The sequence below is a fragment of the Schistocerca piceifrons genome, chromosome X (assembly GCF_021461385.2).
Source record: "Schistocerca piceifrons isolate TAMUIC-IGC-003096 chromosome X, iqSchPice1.1, whole genome shotgun sequence".
Lineage (NCBI taxonomy): Eukaryota > Metazoa > Arthropoda > Insecta > Orthoptera > Acrididae > Schistocerca > Schistocerca piceifrons.
The window spans coordinates 435,587,650-435,609,482 of record NC_060149.1 but is presented as its reverse complement, the minus strand read 5'-3'; the positions used below and the strand labels follow the sequence as shown (position 1 = coordinate 435,609,482).

The 21,833-nt window shown below is 39.4% G+C and overlaps 1 protein-coding gene across 3 annotated transcripts in view; it reads right to left on the bottom strand.

Annotated features, from left to right (window-relative positions):
• LOC124721743 overlaps positions 1 to 21,833 on the bottom strand; it is an 855,569-nt gene that overhangs the window by 125,762 nt on the left and 707,974 nt on the right. For all 3 annotated transcript variants that reach the window (XM_047246845.1, XM_047246844.1, XM_047246846.1), the window contains one exon: positions 11,151 to 11,498. In XM_047246845.1, the coding sequence (XP_047102801.1) occupies positions 11,151 to 11,498 (348 nt within the window). The remainder of the gene's footprint in view (positions 1 to 11,150; positions 11,499 to 21,833) is intronic.

The following is a 21,833-nucleotide window of genomic DNA, read 5'->3' as shown; positions in this document are numbered from 1 at the left end:
CGCATGTGCATGGTATACGGTATATTCCCGACATTGCAAGTGGGTCTCTTTTCTCCTTCACCGATCTAAGACACTCTTTGATCTTCCTTGTCGGTTTGAAAATCATCTTTATGCCATGTTTGCGCAATATACGGCCGATTCTGTTCGTCACTCTGGGAATGTATGGCAGAAAGGCCGTACCTGACATTCTTTTCCTGGTCCCTTACTTCGCCGGGTGTTAAGCTCTGTTACACTTCTAATATAATTTTTGGAGTACCAATTGCTCCTCAGGACAGTTCCCAGGTGTTGCATTTCTCTTCTGAGGTGTTGCGGCTCACATATTCATCCTGCTCTCGTTACGAGCGTACTATTCATGCCTCTTTTCTGGCTCGTGTGGTGGTTTGACAGTTTGTGCAGGTATCGGTCCGTGTGTGCCGGTTTTCGATACACGCTGTGTCCCAGGTTTTCGCTGTCCCTTGTGACCAGCACATCTAGAAATGGCAGTTTCTTGTCCTTTTCTACTTCCATGGTAAATGTTATGTTGGCATGGAGGCTGTTCAAGTGTCTTAGGAAATCACCGAGTTGTTCTTCAACATGGCTCCACACCACGAAAGTATCATCGACGTACCTGTACCACACCTTAGGTTTGCAAGTCACCGAGTCCAGTGCCTGTGCTTCGAGTTGTTCCATGAAGAAGTTGGCCACCACTGGACTGAGAGGACTACCTATGGCGACGCCTTCCAGCTGTTCGTAGATATCTCCATTCCACGTGAAATAGCTCGCGGTGAGACATGCATGGAAGAGCTTTCTGATTTCCTGTGGGAAAATGGAACCGATGTGCTCCAGAGAGTCACTGAGTGGCACTTTCGTAAATAACGAAACAACATCAAAGCTGACCAAGATGTCATTTGGTGCAAGTTTCAGTTTCTTCAGCTTCTCAATGAAATGTCCTGAGTCCTTAATGTATGTGTCGGTCTTCCCCACGTGTGGCTGGAGCAGAGGGGCCAAGTGTTTTGCCAGTTTATATGTTGGTGATCCAGGAGCGCCAACGATCGGTCTCAGTGGGACGTTGTTCTTATGGATCTTGGGTAATCCATACAGCCGAGGTGGTAGGGCTTCTGTGTTGCGCAGGTTTCTCTGTATGTCCGCCGGCAGAGAAGACGCCTTGATTAATCGATTCGTATTCCGTGCGATACGCTGCGTCGGATCTGCGCTTAGTTTTCGATACGTCGTCGGATCTAATAGGTCTCGGATCTTTTGCTCATAATCTTCGGTCTTCATTATGACGGTCGCATTCCCCTTATCGGCAGGCAGTACCAATATACTCTTGTCGGTGTTCAGATTCTTAATGGCTTGTACCTCTTCTTTCTTCAGGTTGCAAGCAGGTGGTTTTGCTCGGCGCAGTATCCTGGCTGTTTCTGTGCGTATTTCCTCTGCCCTTTCACAAGGAAGGGTCCGAATGGCTGCTTCGGTGTTGGCAATGATATCCTCCATAGGTATAGTTCTCGGGATGATAGCGAAATTCCCTCCTTTTTGAAGAACAGACACTTCCTCTTCGGTCAATTGTCGTTCAGTGAGGTTGACCACTGTGTGTGACATGTCGGGAATCGCCTTGTCGGTCTGCTTCCTGCATCTTTGAAACTTTTTCTTCTGTCGCTCGGTGCAGCGCTCGAGATCGTTCTGCATGCTCCTGTGAGTGATGCATTCCCGACATGTCACACACAGTGGTCAACCTCACTGAACGACAATTGACCGAAGAGGAAGTGTCTGTTCTTCAAAAAGGAGGGACTTTCGCTATCATCCCGAGAACTATACCTATGGAGGATATCATTGCCAACACCGAAGCAGCCATTCGGACCCTTCCTTGTGAAAGTGCAGAGGAAACACGCAAGGAAACAGCCAGGATACTGCGCCGAGCAAAACCACCAGCTTGCAACCTGAAGAAAGAAGAGGTACAAGCCATTAAGAATCTGAATGCCGACAAGAGTATATTGGTACTGCCTGCCGATAAGGGGAATGCGACCGTCGTAATGAAGACCGAAGATTATGAGCAAAAGATCCGAGACCTATTAGATCCGACGACATACCGAAAACTAAGCGCAGATCCGACGCAGCGTATCACACGGAATACGAATCGATTAATCAAGGCGTCTCCTCTGCCGGCAGACATACAGAGAAACCTGTGCAACACAGAAGCCCTACCACCTCGGCTGTATGGATTACCCAAGATCCATAAGAACAACGTCCCACTGAGACCGATCGTTAGCGCTCCTGGATCACCGACATATAAACTGGCAAAACACTTGGCCCCTCTGCTCCAGCCACACGTGGGGAAGACCGACACATACATTAAGGACTCAGGACATTTCATTGAGAAGCTGAAGAAACTGAAACTTGCACCAAACGACATCTTGGTCATCTTTGATGTTGATTCGTTATTTACGAAAGTGCCACTCAGTGGCGCTCTGGAGCACATCGGTTCCATTTTCCCACAGGACATCAGAAAGCTCTTCCATGCATGTCTCACCACGAGCTATTTCACGTGGAATGGAGATATCTACGAACAGCTGGAAGGCATCGCCATGGGTAGTCCTCTCAGTCCAGTGGTGCCCAACTTCTTCATGGAACAACTCGAAGCACAGGCACTGGACTCGGTGACTTGCAAACCTAAGGTGTGGTACAGGTACGTCGATGATACTTTCGTGGTGTAGAGCCATGGTGAAGAACAGCTCGGTGATTTCCTAAGACACTTGAACAGCCTCCATGCCAACATAACATTTACCATGGAAGTAGAAAAGGACAAGAAACTGCCATTTCTAGATGTGCTGGTCACAAGGGACGGCGAAAACCTGGGACACAGCGTGTATCGAAAACCGACACACACGGACCGATATCTGCACAAACTGTCAAACCACCACCCGAGCCAGAAAAGAGGCATGATTAGTACGCTCGTAATGAGAGCAGGACGAATATGTGAGCCGCAACACCTCAAAAGAGAAATGCAACACCTGGAAACTGTCCTGAGGAGCAATTGGTACTCCAAAAATTATATTAGAAGTGTAACAGAGCCAAACACTCGGCGAAGTAAGGAACCAGGAAAAGAAATGGCGGGTACAGCCTTTCTGCCATACATTCCCAGAGTGACGGACAGAATTGGCCGTATATTGCGCAAACATGGCATAAAGATGATTTTCAAACCGACAAGGAAGATCAAAGAGTGCCTTAGATCGGCAAAGGAGAAAAGGGACCCACTTGCAATGTCGGGAATATACCGTATACCATGCAAATGCGCAAAAGTTTATGCCGGAATGACTGGACGATCAATCAATACCAGGATCAAAGAACATAAGCGACATTGCAGGTTGGGGTAGGTAGAGAAATCGGCCGAGGCAGAGCACGCACTGAGTGAGACCGACCACGTACTAAAATTCACCGACATGGAAGTTCTGGCTGTAGAGAAGCACTATCACACGCGCTTGTTCAGAGAAGCTGTAGAAATACAAAAACACGTGAACAGTTTGAACAAGAAAGAGGAAAGCCTTAAGGTCAACAGATCCTGGCTTCCCGTACTGCAGCGAATGACCGTCACAGGTAGCAAGAGGAGAACCGCACCGGAAATGACCGCGGAGAAGCCCTCGGACGTTGGCGCGCCAGGTACATATAGTCTGCACCCGCGAGCTCGGCTCCAGTTCACCACCGGCAATGGAGGGTGAAGCTTTGACAATGCCAGCCACTCGTGCTGGCGAAACGTCAGAAAAATCATTAGATGAACGTCGGCCGAAGAACCCGAGACAGAAGCCAATAGGCAGTTTGTCAACAAGTGGCCACGAAAGCCTTAACAATTTTGTAAACATGGCAATATAAAGTACGTCTACTGCTAACATTGTAATGATGTATTATGTTCTTCAACACTAATACAATCGCATAAACCTTAATGTCTCTTCTTTTTCCTCCTCAAATGTCCACTGTTTTCTTCTTTGCACTGCCTGAGGGCATTCCCCATGCTGCATCTATCAGTACTCAGCTATCATGCTGACATCCCATTGACCCTGGTACCTCTGTTCCATTTCTATAATTTCTTGATTGAACATTTTTCCCTGTCTCTCACTCACAGCACCTACATTTTCTAGAAAATAGCTGATGTGGGAGTTAGAAAGCGCAGCATGGAGTTCAGGCTCACAGAGGCATCCACTCTTTGAAGGTATCCATCATTTTCTTAGTATATTGTCATATATGCAGTCTCTACAGTTGCCAAACAACTTGTTGACACTTTGTTTAAAGGACACCTAAGATCATCATTGAATTTCATTCATTTTATCTTCAAATGTTGTCAGAACTGACAAAAAATTCCTTGTTTCAACCTGTCTTCTGATGGCTCCCTTAACTTATTTGCCATATGCTTGAAAGTGTTACCATCTTTTTGTAGTAAATTGTTTAATAACACCAGATTTTATGCAAATTGAAAGGGGAAGTTCTTTTGGGTCCTCCAAAGAATTGAACAGTATGTTTCTCCCTCCAACTCTTTTATTAACTGGCCAGATTTTCTCACACCAGTGCTTATCTTTTTCGCAGATGGTCCCATTTGCACAGGACACAGGGATACATGGTATAGCCAATTTATTGGGGATCAGAGAGAATTCTTTTAAATCCTCACAAATGGACTACTTGTATGATTTGTAATCAAGCTTGTCCACAATAAAGACTAAAGAATCAAATTTCTCTTTTAAATGTATTAAATATCCCAAAGACATTGAAGCACATTTGTTTTTGTAGTGTAGGAGGCCCACTTTGACCTGCTTCTCGAAGAATTAATGAAAGGTCACCAATCTCTTGCTTTGTGCTGAATTCAAAACTTTTGCATCAAACCTGGAATAACGGATTGTTAAGGTCATCAACATGACAAAAGAATGAAAGGAAATCTTTTTCTCTATCTCTGGAAAAATAGAAAGATGATCCAGGGGGCTAACAAGTTCTTTTCTTGCAGTCTAGAAGCTCACAGCTGTGCAGCATCTTGTAGGAGTGACAGGTTTGTGGTCAAAGCATTCAGTTCAGATTGTGAAAACAATTAAGGTTTGTGGAGACCTTGTCTTCATAATCTTGATACAAGTGTCATATACCCCATTTCCTAATAGTGGAAGCACATCATCAAGACCATCAAGCGGCAGAGGTACAGGAATTTCAAAGCCTGAGGCAGGGGATGCAATGAAGATTTAATTTCTAAAAAACAGATTTCCTTTTTGATTTTAAGGTTGTGTTCTCATATGTTATGTTAACAAGAGAAATAGTCATCACTTTTAATTTGAGTCTATGCTCAGAACACATGCATAGAGCTTCCTCACAACATGAACATGACTTGTCCTAATTGCTGCCCTTACACCAAAGCATGCAAACACATTTAAAGTCTGTAGTTGTCCACTGTTGGTTTTGCTGCAAGTTTGCCATATATGACAAAGCAGAAATGGTCAGGAGAAAGCAGACACCAGCAGAATTATTATCCAACACTGAAGTTTGCATGACAAATGATATATAATGTGAACATATAGGCCTCGATGCTACATTACAGAAGTATGTAGGTAGTTGCATTATGGACTACACAACAAAATATTGTTTTTAGCAGTTTTCGCAGCAAACCTTCAAAAAACAATATGGCTGATGTTATAATGATAAATGGCAAGATTTTGCATATCTCACAGAAATTTTTAGTTTGGGTCAAAACTGTATGTGATTGAACATTGTAAGTACTTTACCTAAAATCAGTACCCAAAAATACACCAAAAAATCCTTTGTCAACCAGTTAACCAACAATTTTAATTTTAGCTTTAAAGCCTCACATTTACTACCAATATCTGTCATGTACTTTTCATGTCGCTCTTCAATTTGATTTCAGCTTATTCTTTTCCACTTTTCTGTTCCAATGTGTGCTTTTTCCCCCATATTTTGATTGTTGGACCTAAGGAAACAACATATGGCAGCTCCTCCAAATGCTTATCGATCATAATAAGCAACAAAAAGTAATTAGGCATGTCAAGAGTATCCCAGGTCTTTATAATGGCACAGAGGCACTTCATTCTATATTGGCATCTATGTATAGAAGTGATACAGGCTTGCTTAACCCCTTAAGATATTAATTTTTTTTTTCAAATTATGTTCCAAAAATTTTATTTTTTTATTTTATTTGTGAAAGATGCCCTATAATGAATGATATTACAAACAGATATATAAGGCTCAAAACAGGAAATTACAAATGTTTGGAGAACACCATTAATAAAATCAAAGGACACTAATGCTCTGGACTTTGAATAAAATATACTGAAACTCAAAATTATTTTTAGTTTCTGTGTTGATATGAAGTTGAACCAATCACTTAACAATGGTTTCCTGTTAACAGACATCTTGGAGGAGCTGGGTGGAGGCCAGTGGATCTATTTATCTCGTACCACAGGTGAGCAGCTGTCAGTCAACTGACAAACTGTCATCAATTTCAGTCTCCAATGAAGTATCGCCACATTCTTTTTCACTTTCTGAGATGTGTATCATGTCTGAAATCAGCAACTCTGATAATAAAATTAAAACAATTTGGAATATTATTAAAAGAGAAACAGGTCAACAAAGAGCAGAGGAAGACAGCATTACCATCAAATTGAATGAAAACTTTACGAACAAAAAGTCAGAAGCTGAAAATATTTTTAATAATCATTTTCTAAATGTTGTGGATATAGTAGGATCCAGGTGTTCATTAGAAGATGCTAGGCTGTTAATGGAAGAGGCCATACCTATGCAATTTGATACAATTGAAATCTCACCCACTTCTCCCTCTGAAATTAGGAAAATAATAAACTTGCTTAAAAGCAAAAACTCACATGGAATTGATGGCATTTCCAGCAAAATACTAAAAGCTTGTTCTCAACAGATAAGTAAGATTCTCAGCCACCTGTGTAATAGCTCTCTGGAACAGGGCATTTTCCCTGACAGACTGAAATATGCTATTGTTATACCTTTGCATAAAAAGGGGGATAGATCTGATGTCAACAATTACCATCCAGTCTCCCTTCTAACAGCTTTATCCAAAATTTTTGAGAAAGTAATGTATTCAAGAGTAGCTTCGCATATCTGTAAAAATGAAGTACTAACAAAATGTCAGTTTGGTTTCCAGAAAGGTTTTTCAACAGAAAATGCCATATATGCTTTCACCAGTCAAATTTTGAATGATCTGAATAACCGAACACCACCCATTGGGATTTTTTGTGATCTCTCAAAGGCTTGATTGTGTAAATCATGAAATTCTGCTAGACAAGCTCAAGTATTGTGGCATGAGTGGGACAGTGCACAAATGGTTTAATTCGTACCTAACTGGAAGAGTGCAGAAAGTTGAAATAAGTAGTTCTCGTAACATGCAAAGATCAGCACATTCCTCAAACTGGGGAACTATTAAGAATGGGGTTCCACAAGGGTCAGTCTTGGGTCCTTTGTTGTTCTTATTATATATTAATGACAAAGTTAGTTCTCTTTGCTGATGATACAAGTATAGTAATCACACCTGAGAAACAAGAATTAACTGATGAAATTGTCAATACTGTCTTTCAGAAAATTACTAAGTGGTTCCTTGTAAACAGACTCTCACTGAATTTTGATAAGACACAGTACATACAGTTCCGTACAGTGAATGGTATGACGCCATTAATAAATATAGACCTTAATCAGAAGCATATAGCTAAGGTAGAATATTCCAAATTTTTAGGCATGTCCATTGATGAGAGATTAAATTGGAAGAAACACATTGATGATCTGCTGAAACGTTTGAGTTCAGCTACTTATGCAATAAGGGTCATTGCAAATTTTGGTGATAAACATCTTAGTAAATTAGCTTACTACGCCTATTTTCACTCATTGCTTTCATATGGCATCATATTTTGGGGTAATTCATCACTGAGGAATAAAGTATTTATTGCACAAAAGCGTGTAATCAGAATAATAGCTGGAGTCCACCCAAGATCATCCTGCAGACATTTATTTAAGGATCTAGGGATATTCACAGTAGCTTCTCAGTATATATACTCTCTTATGAAATTTGTTATTAACAACCAAACCCAATTCAAAAGTAATAGCAGTGTGCATAACTACAATACTAGGAGAAAGGATGATCTTCACTATTCAAGATTAAATCTAACTTTGGCACAGAAAGGGGTGAATTATACTGGCACTAAAGTCTTTGATCACTTACCAAATAGTATCAAAAGTCTGACAGACAACCAACAAGTATTTAAGAAGAAATTAAAAGAATTTCTGAATGACAACTCCTTCTACTCCATAGAGGAATTTTTAGATATAAATTAAGAAAAAAAAGAAACAAAACAAAACAAAAATATTTAAAAAAGAAAAAAAAAGAAAAAGAAAAAATAAAGAAAAACAAAAAACACAAAAAAATAAAGTTGTTATATTAACTTAAGTATGTTGTTAAATTAACCTAATTATGTCATGTATTGTAAAATTCGACTCGTTCCACATCATTACGAAATATCGTATTCATGATCCATGGAACTAGTATTAATTAATCTAATCTTAATCTAATTAAATTCATCAGAAAACTCGAGATCATTATAGCTATTGTTTCTGGAAGCAGTGTCCAAAAATAATACAGGACACAGGCTTGTGTTTTGTTGTCAAGTATCCATAGCTTCAAACAGTAAAGATTGTGCCTATCAGCAAACACCTCTACTAAAACATGAGTCTCGCTACAAAGGTAGGACTGGATGTGCTCTTGTGGTTGAACATTTGACTATCAGTGCTGAAATGGATATGAGAGAGGCTTTATTTTTTCATAGGACTATTCATAAATCGCCTGAGTATACTCAGGATTTTGTATTAAGCGGATAAGCTGCATTAATTCTGTCAACAGTCAACATCTAACATTCAGTACAGAATTTTAGACTTTATTTCCATTTGTGTAAATGCTGGACAGGCTTCACATTTCTACCTCAGTCTGCAGAACATAATATACTTGACTCAATAAATGTGATCAGTACAAATCACTATAAGCACTCAGATTAATAACGTGATATATATGCACTCTTCCTACACTACGTGATCAATAGCATCTGGACACCTGGCTGAAAATGACTTACAAGTTCGTGGCATCCTTCATTGATAATGCTGGAATTCAATATGGTGTTGGCCCACCCTTAGCCTTGATGACAGCTTCTGCTCTTGCAGGCATATGTTTAATCAGTTGCTGGAAGCTTTCTTGGGGAATGGCAGCCCATTCTTCACAGAGTGCTGCACTGAGGAGAGGTATCGATGTCAGTCGGTGAGGCCTGGCACAGAGCCGGCATTCCAAAACACCCAGAGGCATTCCATAGCATTCAGGTGAGGGCTCTGTGCAGGCCAGTCCATTGCAGAGATGTTATTGTTGTGTTACCACTCCGCCACAGGCCATGCATTATGAAAAGGTGCTCGATTGTGTTGAAAGATGCAGTTGTTGTCCTCAAACTGCTCTTCAACAATTGGAACCAAGAAGGTGCTTAAAACATCAATGTAGGCCTGTGCTGTGATAGTGCCATGTAAAACATCAAGGGGTGCAAGCCCCTTCCATGAAAAACATGACCACACCATAACACAACTGCCTCTGAATTTTACTGTTGGCGCTACACACACTGGCAGATCACGTACACCGGGCATTTGTCATACCCACACCCTGCCATCAGATCGCCACATTGTGTACCATGATTTGTCGCTCCACGCAACATTTTTCCACTGTGTGATTGTTCAATGTTTACAATCCTTACACCAAGTGAGGCGTCGTTTCACATTTATTGGCATGACGCGTGGCTTTTGAGCAGCCGCTCAACCATGAAATCCAAGTTTTCTCACCTGCTGCCTGTCACAGTACTTGCAGTGGATCCTGATGCAGTTTGGAATTCCTGTGTGATGGTCTGGATAAATGTCTGCCTATTGCACATTACAAGCCTCTTCAACTGTCGGCGGTCTCTGTCAGACAACAAAAGAGGTCAGCTTGTACACTTTTGTGCTGTACATGTCCCTTCACATTTGCACTTCCCTATCACATCAGAAACAGTGACCCAGAGATGTTTAGGAGTGTGGAAATCTCATGTACAGTCATATGACACAAGTGACAGCCAATCACCTGACCACATTCGAGGTCCACGAGTTTTGAGGAGTGCCCCATTCTGCTCTCTCACAATGTCTAATGACTAATGAGGTCGCTAATAAGAAGTACCCGGCAGTAGGTGGCAGCACAATGCACCTAATATGAAAAACGTATATTTTTGGGGGTGTCCGGATACTTTTGATCACATAGTGTATATCATTGCAATTTTGAACTGTAACACACAAAACTGTTAAACAACAGGTCAATCTGCTGTATAATAAGTGGAGAAGGAGGTGGGGATGCTACCTCTCAGCATTCTACAAGCAGCAAAGCAGAACTCAAAAACGTATCACAAGATGTTACCTATTTCTCTATTCATTTGTATATACTAAAAACTTTAATGCAGTAATAATGTTTCTAAGTTGTGGAAGTCTATGCATTCCACACATTATCTATAAATATGTATGAATTATTGATACATCAATGATTCCTAATAGGAGACCTACATATCCATAGAGGGATAATGAAAATTTAATGAATTTAAGTATTTTTAACATTATTTATCTTGTGTAATGTTGGCAGTTTCTTACAGAACTGGATAGTGAAATTGAAAACTTTTAAGTAGATAAACATTATTGACAACATCAATGTGCAAACCGAAGAGCGAGCAGACAAGTCCTTACTCTTTCTGCCGCACTACATCAGAAGGGTCACCTACAGTCTGTTTCATGAAATTATACTGTCCTTTTCACAGCACACATTTTTAAATTAGTGGTAACACAGTGGACAGAGATGAGAGTAATTATTTTCCACTAAATGCTTTGGAATATGTGATTGGTAACTACTAAACAAACGGAAGAAATGCACACTAATGGTATCCATCTAAACTGCCCCAAGCTGCACTGCACTGCTAGATGAGAAACTGTTTCTCAGACATCCTGTGCAGAAGTTTTAGCACTCTTGCAGGAAAGGCTATTTGCCCCCGAACAAATGCTGCTCTCTCTTCAGTTAAACTATAATTATAATTTTTTAGTTCAAATCTAGGAAGTACAGAAATTAAATTAACCTGATAATTATCCCATGCTTGCTCAGAAAAGGAACTGAGCTGCTCCTCAGTACCCTGCGCACTACCGCGGTCAATATCACTGTCAGCTGGCAGTGTCAGAGGACCCAACCTAAAAACTGGCAGCTGTAGCCGGGAGTCATCCTCTGTTCCACTAGCACTAGTGGAATTTCCTGCATGCGCTAAGGTAGATGGATCACTTGCAGTATTGCGTTCTGTTGAACCAACTGCTGATCTAGAACCAACTCCAGAGAAAGACCCTGACTTCACTAAGAGTGAGCTACCAAACATTCGGCTGATAGGTCTCTGTGTTGTACTCCGACTATCTGATCCAGATTCACTTTTACGCCCCTGAAACAGAAAACAGTTTCATGGTACATATTACTTAGTACTCAGCTTCTTAAACAAAATTAATAAAATATATAAGTAGCTGAAGTAATAGGGTAATGGTAAAGCAAAACATAGGTGATATTATGGCACTTACAATAAACTGGAAACTGAATCAAAGGACCACATTTACACGGCTCCACCTGCCACTACAAATCAAAATGACATCTCAGACACGAGCCTAAAAAAATGCTCTCACAGAAGCTGCCACAGGACTTAGCAGATATGACATTCAAGGTAGAACATACAATCACAATAAATATGGAATCAAGGCAAACCAGTAGCAATTTTATTATGCCAGTGACGTAGTCTTACAGGTGCATTTGTCAACATAAGTATAGACTGTTCATACAAAGTGATGAACAAGATCTCTCTATTTATGAATCGGCAGAAGTCTGTAGAAGTTGGTCGACTATGGCCTGCTCATGTTTTGTGTATAGCTGCTGCCAACCTCAGTGATCTAGTACAGAATCCTGTGTATCTAGTCACTGCAAAGTGCTTGTTGCAACATGCTGTGCTGTGTCACATCATGTCATGTCATGTCATGAAGCATCGCAAATTTATACATCTCTTGATGAATATTGAAATGGTTCCTTGACATTCACGGGCAGTACCAGATACTCTTTCCACTCCTCATAAAAAAGTGATGGTTACTACTTTATCAAGTTATGCTAGGAAATAATAATGTCGCTCAATGTTGCAAACAGGAGAGCTAAAATAAAGAGTTGCTCCCCACATTCTCTTAGGTGGTAAAACAAATAATGATGTAGAAAGCAGCAAGCTTCAGCTCTGTGAGAATAATTCAGAATTTTTGCAAAGATAATCCTGTAAAATAACCAGACATTCATGGCAAAAAAATGGTAAATTTCAATTCAAACTTTTCAGTTCACTAGTGATTGAAAACTGCCTCCCCTTTGTCTGAATTTCTTTAAAGTGATCATTTCATTTGTTTGCATAAAAGCAGTATCATTTACTGTATGGACTCCTGGTGCTGTTAAGCTTTCAAGGAGAAACAACTTTTTAAAATCACATGTGGCATTGTCTAGGTTGGCTTCCCAGGTATTTTCCCACACCTTGCAATTATTTACCGTTCCCTAGAAGGAGAGGTCCCCAGGGGTGGGATCCAATTTTTGAAACCACAGAGGTGGTTGTGCAGGTTCAGATCCCAGTATTATATCACATCCTGAGATCATTTACCCTGATGGACCCCTGTTTGCATATAATCAACAAAATAAATGACGAGAGAGAGAGAGAGAGAGAGAGAGAGAGAGAGAGAGAGAGAGTGAGTGTGTGTGTGGGGGGGGGGGGGGGGGGTGCAGAAAGAAAAGAAAATCATTGCAGTACAGTGGTTCAAGTCATTTTGTTAGTATTTTTTACTCAATTAATTGTGCCTGCACTGTAAATATGATTCTCCCAAATCTTCCAACACAGGCTGTCACTGTGATGGACAATTCTCCACGCCATAACAAACCACCAGACAAACACAATTATGAAGCCAAGTGATGATGTTGCAATGGCTGCACGAGAAGGGTGTCACCTGCAATGTAAGCATGGTGAAGCAACATCTGTTCTCTTCAATTCAAGAATATAGAGCTGCTAAAAGTAATATGTGGCATATGAAATGACTGAAGAGAAAGGCCACATGATCATCCACTTGCTACCCTATAATTGCGATTTAAGTGTCATGGAACTGGCTTGGGCAAAAGTGAAAAGGTTGTTTGGAGAGTACAACATTTCGTGGGGCATTTCCAATAAATATCTGTTTAAGACTGCCCATGAATCCCTTCTGGTAGTAACTGCTGATGACTGACAAGGGCATTGTGAAAAAAACCCAACAACTGTAAGATAATTACTGGAAGGCGCAACAATGTTGTTGAACTAGTAGTGGACGAAATATTTATTGATATGCTGAATCAGACAGTAGCGACAATAATAGTGAATTATGCACGTATGAGGAATATAATGAGACTGATTCTAAGCTATGTGTGTGTACTTACACTTTAGAGTTACATATGTTAAAAAAGAAAAAAAGCCATCCAAACAGGCCTTGAAGGCACAACGGTACTGACCAGCCATCGTGTCATCCTCAGCCCTGAGATATCACCGAAGTGGATATGGAGAGGCATGTGGTTAGCACACCTCCCTCCCGGCCATTGACAGGTTTTTTAACCAGTGCCACTACTTCTCAATCAACTCACAAGGGCTGAGTGAACATCGCTTGCGAACAGTACTTGGCAGACCCGGACGGTGACCCAGCGCGAAAGTGCTTAACTTCAGTGCTATGATGGGAACCAGTGTTATATATATACTAATAAATGATCACAATTTCTTCTTTTTTTTACTACAATGTAAGTTTTACTGATGCTCTTTTTAATTTCAAATTGCCTACTTGGGAACTGATAGGGAACTAGTAGCAAGAAGCACCGTTACGCAACATGAAGAAACTATCAATTTCGATTTCATGAATTCTGTAAGACTTTGTTATGCTCCATTCTCAGTTTTTACTTCTGTAGACATGCAAAACACAGCAGCTGACAGCTGATACAGCAGCCAGTACAGTCTGCCCACAAAGAGATGAACAAAGGCTCCCTATTTCTGGACTGGCAGGAATTTCAACTTTGGCCCACTAATGTTTTATGTCCAACCACTGCCAACATTAAAGTGCCCATCATTTACAACGGCGGCCGAGTTTAGGTTCGTTCTGCGCATCTGATGTCACAAAACACAGTCAGCCAATGAACAGAGAACAACGTTGCCAGAGTTCAACTGCAGTGCAGAGCACGGGCAAGTGTCTTCAGTTTTAGAAACGTTCAGTCACAAATAAAGTAACTGAACAAAAGCAATGTCTTGATAGCAGATTTTCTATAAAAGAATGCTTGGAAAAAGCGTTCTTCATACCAGTTGCTTTATATTCTATTAATTAATTAAACCAAACAAGCAATAAGCCTCCTAATTCAGGCGATAGCAAGGAAATTCATTGTCACTAACCACTTTTTCACAATAAAGAACAGTGTTAATTGGTTATTTCCTGGTGCACTTCGACGAAACGTGAGTAATTCATAGTCATACCAACAGTGTTTGTTGGTATTTTGCGTGATTCTTTAAAGTCCTCAAGGAAGTCTGTTGAATGACAAGCTGTGTTAGCGTAATGTTTAAAGTGTTTGGCTGCTAAGTAGAAGGTTCTGAGTTCAAACCTTGTTCAGTGCTTAATATTTTCTTTATTTAAAAACAATATTGAAGTGTCTTACTTCATGAATTGTATTCGTTTGAATGTAAGTTTTTGAAATTTCTAGTGGCAACTAAAATCGACCATACAGAAAGTATACGCTGTGGACTTTTACCTCCACGAACACTTCAAAATTTCGTGCAATGGTTTACTACATTTAATACTACAAAATAACTGCATTGAACATCGAAACAAAATTAAGTTATTTATGGGTGGAAGGTATCAGTCAAGATGTGTAAAAATCAAATTTTTGGGCCAAATAGTTTTTGTGAAATCGAATGATAAGTGTGTCGAAGCAGTCAGAACACCATGTGTCTGCACAGGCGAGCAGTGCAATGATGACAAAATCGCGCACAGCACGGAATGCAGGGAGCTCGTCTCTGTAGCAGTGAAAGGGTTAATGCGGCCGTGGTGGCTTTACTTCATAAACTGCGCGCTCCCCTCCTAAATGTAAGTTTGCGAACTATACTATGGCGCTGCTTCTCTTGGCGGCTGCAACTGGCAACACAGCAATCTCCCGCATCTGGGCGGGGATGCGCGAGCCACCAAGATAAAAGAATTGAACTATAGTGATCTAATATAGAACCTTACGTATGTAGCCATAGCGAAGTGATTGTTGTGCTATCATGTTTTGTGTTTTATCACAAATTAACACATCTCTTCATGAATGATGAAGCAGTTCTTGGCCCATCATAGGTAGTACTACATATTCTTTCCTCTCCTCCAGAGAAGGGCAAGGTGTAGCACTTTACAAAGTGCAGCTAGAAAAATAATTAATAATGTTGCTGAATGTTGGGACCAGATGATGAAAAACAAAGAGTTTGTTGACCCCTCTCTCAGCCAGTGAGATAAACAGTGGCATATACAGGTGGAGGGTTCATCTCTGTGAGAAGACTTCAGAATTTTTGTAAAGATAATCATGGAAAATCACCAGAAACTTCTGGCAAAAAGGTGGTAAATTTCAATTCAAATTTTTCAGTTCAACAGTGCTTTGAAACTGCATTCTACTTTATCTGAATTACTTTAAAATTGTCATTTTGCGAATGTCTGTGAAAGCAATTATATTTATTGTAAGATCTCCTGGTACCATTTCTCTTATGTGGAAAGGTTCTCAGGGCTGGCGTCCCAGTATTATGTCACATGCTGCATTCATTTACCCTGGCAGCCTTCATTTGCAAGTAATTATGCAGAGATGAGGAATATAATGAGTCTGATTCTAAGTGAATTATGAGCACTTACAATTCGGTGTTACATATGCTTATGAATTTTCAAAATTTCAGTCATTATTTTTATTGCTGGAATGTAAGTTTTACGACTGGCTCACTTCAATTTCAAATTGTGTAAAAGAATAGATATGCAATTAGTAGCAACAAACACTATCACTTGACATGAAGTTATCAATTTCAATTTCAGTTTCATGAATCTTGTAAGTTTTTGTTACGCCCATCTCTCTTATTACTTTAGTAGATGTGCAATACATAGCAACTGACAGCTGGTATGGAGGACAGTACATGGCACCGTCAACATTTCTTGGAGCTTAAACTGATATATGAGCACAACTGTAGTGCCACCACAGCATGGCGCAAGTGCAGCTTGTTCCCCTGCACATTCCCTCGCCCCTCAGCAGACTGTCCTGGGAGTCAGTCGGGCACAGCTTGCTTCTTTTGCTCTCCACACTCCGGTCAGAATTCATTCATCTCCTTGTGAACAGACTATAGTATTTGTGGTTGAAACAAAATCAAGGTGGCCACTAGTTACAAAACCCAAATACATGACAAATCTGTGGATATTTTCTTTTTTCTACATTCTTGACAGTGTTATCAGTTGAGGATTTTCAGATACCACGTGCTTTACAAGTGCATAAGATGGATTTTATGGTTCTGAAATCAAATGTAGTACAATTTGTACATCAGACTCAATTTTACACCTGAGAGGAAAATGGACAGTGTTGTGCAAAACTTTAAGGGCAAGACAGACAAAGTAAGGCAACATACTATTAACAACTCAGTGGAAATGAGTAGAAGTGCGGGGGAATGTTGTCACAGGTCTACCAGTCATGCACAGAAAGCTGGATGTAGCAGGATGTGAAGTCATGACTATAGCACCAAATGTGACTGGCCAACAACAAGAGGTAGTTGAAGGAACAAGAAAAAGACTGTGTGTGTCAATCAGTGTGCAGTTATGGTGCACTGTGGTGGTGGTGTTCATTACAAGGCAGCCCAGGGACAACTTTGGGAGGATTGTTTCACTTCCACAGGGAGCATTCAGAACCACAGGCACTGCTGCCTGAAACAGGAGATACCCAACCAAGGTCAACTGCATCAGCAGATGACCACTACATTGTGAAGTAAGCAAGAGGGGACCCACGTCAAACAGTGGGTGCAATTACAACCTCATTTAACAGGACTGCATGGAACACAATCTCATACTCCACAGTGGTCCCTTTGCCCAGTAAATAATATACCTTTTGTTCCAACGATACCAGCACTTTGGTGGTACCATTTTTGATGATGCCAGGAGCATAAGGAGTGGGGCCACTTATTCCTCTCAGATGAGAATAGACTCAGTCTGAGTAGTAGTTCTGTACATACTCTCATATGGCAACAAGTGAGAATGTGTAATGACCATACAACAGCTGTCAACTGCTCTGGTAGAGGAATAGACAATTTGTGTCCCTATTAAGTACCATGTCCTAGATTTTCCTTACAAACCTTGCAGCCCACAAGGGAGCAAGATGCAGATCACGCAGTGCCATCTGTGGTGATCACACACCCTATTAAAAACCATGTCCTACATTTTGTAATGTCCAGGGGACCATCATTAATGGTGATGACTTCATTGTAATGATTGTATTTGAATCAAAGTGTCATTCCTGTTTGTCTCATTGCGTATTTCTTTCAGTTACTTTCTGTACTATACTGTAGCATATCTCTCTATGCATGGTCCAAGTTTCATTCAGCTATCGTAGTTGGCAGTGAGACATCATGCAAAAGTTACTTTCCTCCTTTAGTTTTGCCTATCAGTGTGCTTCGTATAATTAACAAACTGTAAGTTGGGAACCTCAATTCTTATACTGTGATCGATGAAATCAACAAAAAATAACCAGCAGTGTTTTGGTTAAAACTGACGTGTGCTGTGCCTCATAATTAGTTAACAACAACATAAAACTGAATTTGTGTCCAGCCTGACAGCTAATTTTGAGTATAAGAGTATTGTGCCATAGCTAATCTCAGACTGCTGAAATCTGACATCATATTGCTCTTCATAACATGTGAAACCTGTAAGCTATATTAAAACTGCAAGATCCATTTAGTTGAATCCCACACTCATTTGCTATTTCCACCTCATACAAAAATATAAAGTGAAGTCTACACAGTTGACCAGTAGATAGATGACTTCCACATCCACCTTCAGTTATGATAATATTACAGTGACAATAAAAATATGTCTCCCCTCAACAATGGTAACCCTAGTGATGGAGCATTAGTGCAGTTGGAGAAGCATAGCAACCATTGGCTGTAATGTTGTTATATCAACCATCCCAAATTAATTAATGAAAGCCATTACAATTGCTATTGGGAACTTCATTGAGTCCACCACCAGTTTTGGCTTTACATTAAGCCATTTTCAAGTGGTTCTGAAAACTCCCACACAACAGAGTGTTGGAAGGTGAAAAAACAAGGTCACATACGTAAAATAAAAGTACAGATAAGAGTAAAAGGTTTGAATTATACTGTAGAGGAGTAAAAGTTATGTGCACTATGACAGTGTGAGAAAAATAGGATTGACAACATTACATGAACTGCACAATTCCATACAATAAAAATACTGTCATGCTTTAGCTGTATGACAAATTCAAAAATTATAAATTGCATGTATTACCAGTAAAAGAGGTTAAAAATATTTTTTTAGATTTAATAGAAGCATAAAATATTTGCAGTGATTGGAGCATGCAAGCTGAGTGTGAAGTTACATCCTCTAGCATGCAAAAGTTGAGCCAAAGGGAACTATAGAGGGCATTAGTGTAGCTTGGACGCATCATGGACTGCTTGCAAAGCATGTATACAAATATTCAGGTATAGTTACGAACTTGCATATCAATTTCAAAGGAATTCATCAATAACAGGGTGGCAGTTGTCCAGGAAACTGGTGTTTGTAAGTTGATTAAACAGAACAAGTGAGACTGCCCATAGGAGTGAACAAAATTCTAAGAGATGCCACAAAGTGACCTACAACTAATGGCTTTGAGCTTCAATTATGTCACAACCTTAATCACAAACTAAAACAGCATAATGTCTTGATCATTAAGGCAGACAAGGTGAACACCCTGATTATTGTGTACACACACAATTATATTGAAAACAGTGAAAAGTTCATTTTGGAAAGAAATATTACAGAAATAAGTATTAACCCAACAAATAAACTTCAATCAGATATCAGGAACAATAAGTTAGTTTGTGTGGCCATCCTCCACAGCAAAAACAGAAATATTTGTTTTGTAAATAAAACCGCCTTTTCTTGCTGCACTGTAATTTATTTCTCCCAGATGTGTTTTGCCCCCTGCACCCCCTGCCCTTCTTACTCTAAGGGATCTTTAGTGGGATCTATAATGATACAGTTTTTTTATACATATATGTGGTGTTTTTAGATTATAAAACCGCCCATATCACTTTTTTTTTACGTAAATAAGTAATTACTTGCAGTTCTTCAAATTTTCGGTTAGCACCTGCATTTCTTCTCATTTCTATCTGGTCTGCAGGTCACACTACCACTTCATTTACGAAACATAACCATTCCGGACTCTTTCTTCACACTGTTCATCTTGATTACTCTCATTTTTGTGGTGCACTATTACCCGTCTTCCACTAGTTATACATATTTGTTCAAAAACTGTACTTTTAAATACATAAATATTCTGGGTTCACTATGTGCTTCATCCCGTTTGGTTTGTTTACCTACATGTTGCCAACCTGACGAAGTATATCCTGTAAACTAATGTCTATTCATGATTAAAAGATTAGGAATAGATGTTAGTTTACAGCATATACTTTGTAAGTAAGCAAACCAAACAGGGTGAAACACATACTGAACCCACAATATTTAAGTTTTTAAAAGCACAGTTTTCAAACAAATATCTGTAACTACTGGCAGAAGAGTAATTGCGCACCAAAAAAATAAGGGTAAACAAGGTGGGCAATGTGAAGAAAAAGTTTGGGACTATAAAAATGTGCTTATGTTTCATTTATGAAGTGGTAGTGTGACCCCCAGACTAGTTGCAGATGAGAGGAAATGCAGATGCCAACCAAAAACATGAAGAACTGTAAGTAATTACTTATTTTTATAAAAACATATTGTGAACTGTTTTATAATCTAAAAATAACACACATCAAAACAAAACTGTATCATCCTCCAGCCCACTGAAGACGGCTTAGAGTAAAAAAAAAAAAAAAAAAAAAAAAAAAGGGAAAGGTGTGTGTGTGTGTGTGGGGGGGGGGGGGGGGGGGGGGGCAAATGCATCTGGGAGGAATAAATCACAGTGTAGCATAAAAAGGAGCTTTATTTACAAAACTAAAGATATCAGGAAAGCTATAGATAGTATCTGCTTTCAGTTCAAAGATAAAAATAAGAAAGAGAGAACCTGAAAATAATGAATCCCAGAGCACCTTCTCTACATCTACACATTAAAATGCAAAAGAACAAGCTTCCTGGACCAACGGTTAAAATAAATAAACCTAGCTGTTTACTGGAGGAAAAAAATCATAAATTATTAACAGATCATTATATGTTTCAAAACAATTACTATGCAACAAATAGCTACAAACTTGCACAAGCAGTCAAAAATATCTGTATTCCTGTTAATGCAAGGTTCAATTTGCGTGATGTAGCAAACATGTCTAATAATATTCCTGCCAACAAAATGATTACAGCAATAAAAAATCATTTGCTAATGCAAAAGACACTTTCCCCTTGGGAAATTATTGAATTGATGGAACTTCCCCTGAAGTATAACTATTTTACTTTTCAAAACAAGATCTATCCACATTTCCATCAATCATTTGGAAAATAAATTCTTCATAGAACACACCGAAATTAATTGCCACACAATTTACTAAAAATGTTATGTTGACAATGTCTTCATTTTATGAAGAAATTAACTAGTTTGCAAACATCTTTAGTAAGATACATAACAATATTAGCTTTACTATCAAGCACCAGTGTGCTAACAATATAATTTTTTTTAGATCTTTCCATAGTTATGATTCAAGATATTGTTTTTGGAACTGATCATAAATCAATATCTACTGATGTCACTATTTTTGCTGCATCATGTCATCTGGCTCAATAGGAACAGGCCACACAAACTTATCAACTAGAAAAGGAACTTTGCTGGTTGTGAAATATAGTCTGGAATAACAACTATAATGATCGTTTATAAAATTTATAATTTGACGATGTCTAAAGGAATCGGTTGACACTGTTCAAGGTTGCAACATAAAGCACAATTTGTATTGCTTCCTTTCTATGGTCATGTCTCATATAGTCTCAGTAATCTTTTTAAAAAACCACAATGTAAATATCGCTTATAAATCTCAACCTTCACTGTTACATCTTTTAATACATGATGTTAACACAATGTGAGACTTACAACAAAACCATGGCATACACAAAATTTATTGCTCTGATTATATGGCTGACTACATCAGACAAACCAGAAGGAGTTTTAAGATACAACATAAGGAACAGACAGAATTAAAAAGGAAAAAATACTTAGGAAATACATGCACTTTTGCAGCTCACTACACACAAGAGAGACATATGGCACACAGTATCGAAAACAACTTTGTAATTCTTCTTACAACAAGATAGGATACTTATGTGCATACCTGAAGAAATAGAAACTTATACCCACCCAAAAAAATCATAGGAAAAGACGCTCAACAAGCAATGCACACTTAAAAATACCCATTTCTTGGACATATGCTACCCTGTTATTGTTAACTTCCTTTAAAGTTACTCTGCAAGTTCATAATGGTACCTAAACATTTGTAACCATGCTTTGTAGCCACTCCACA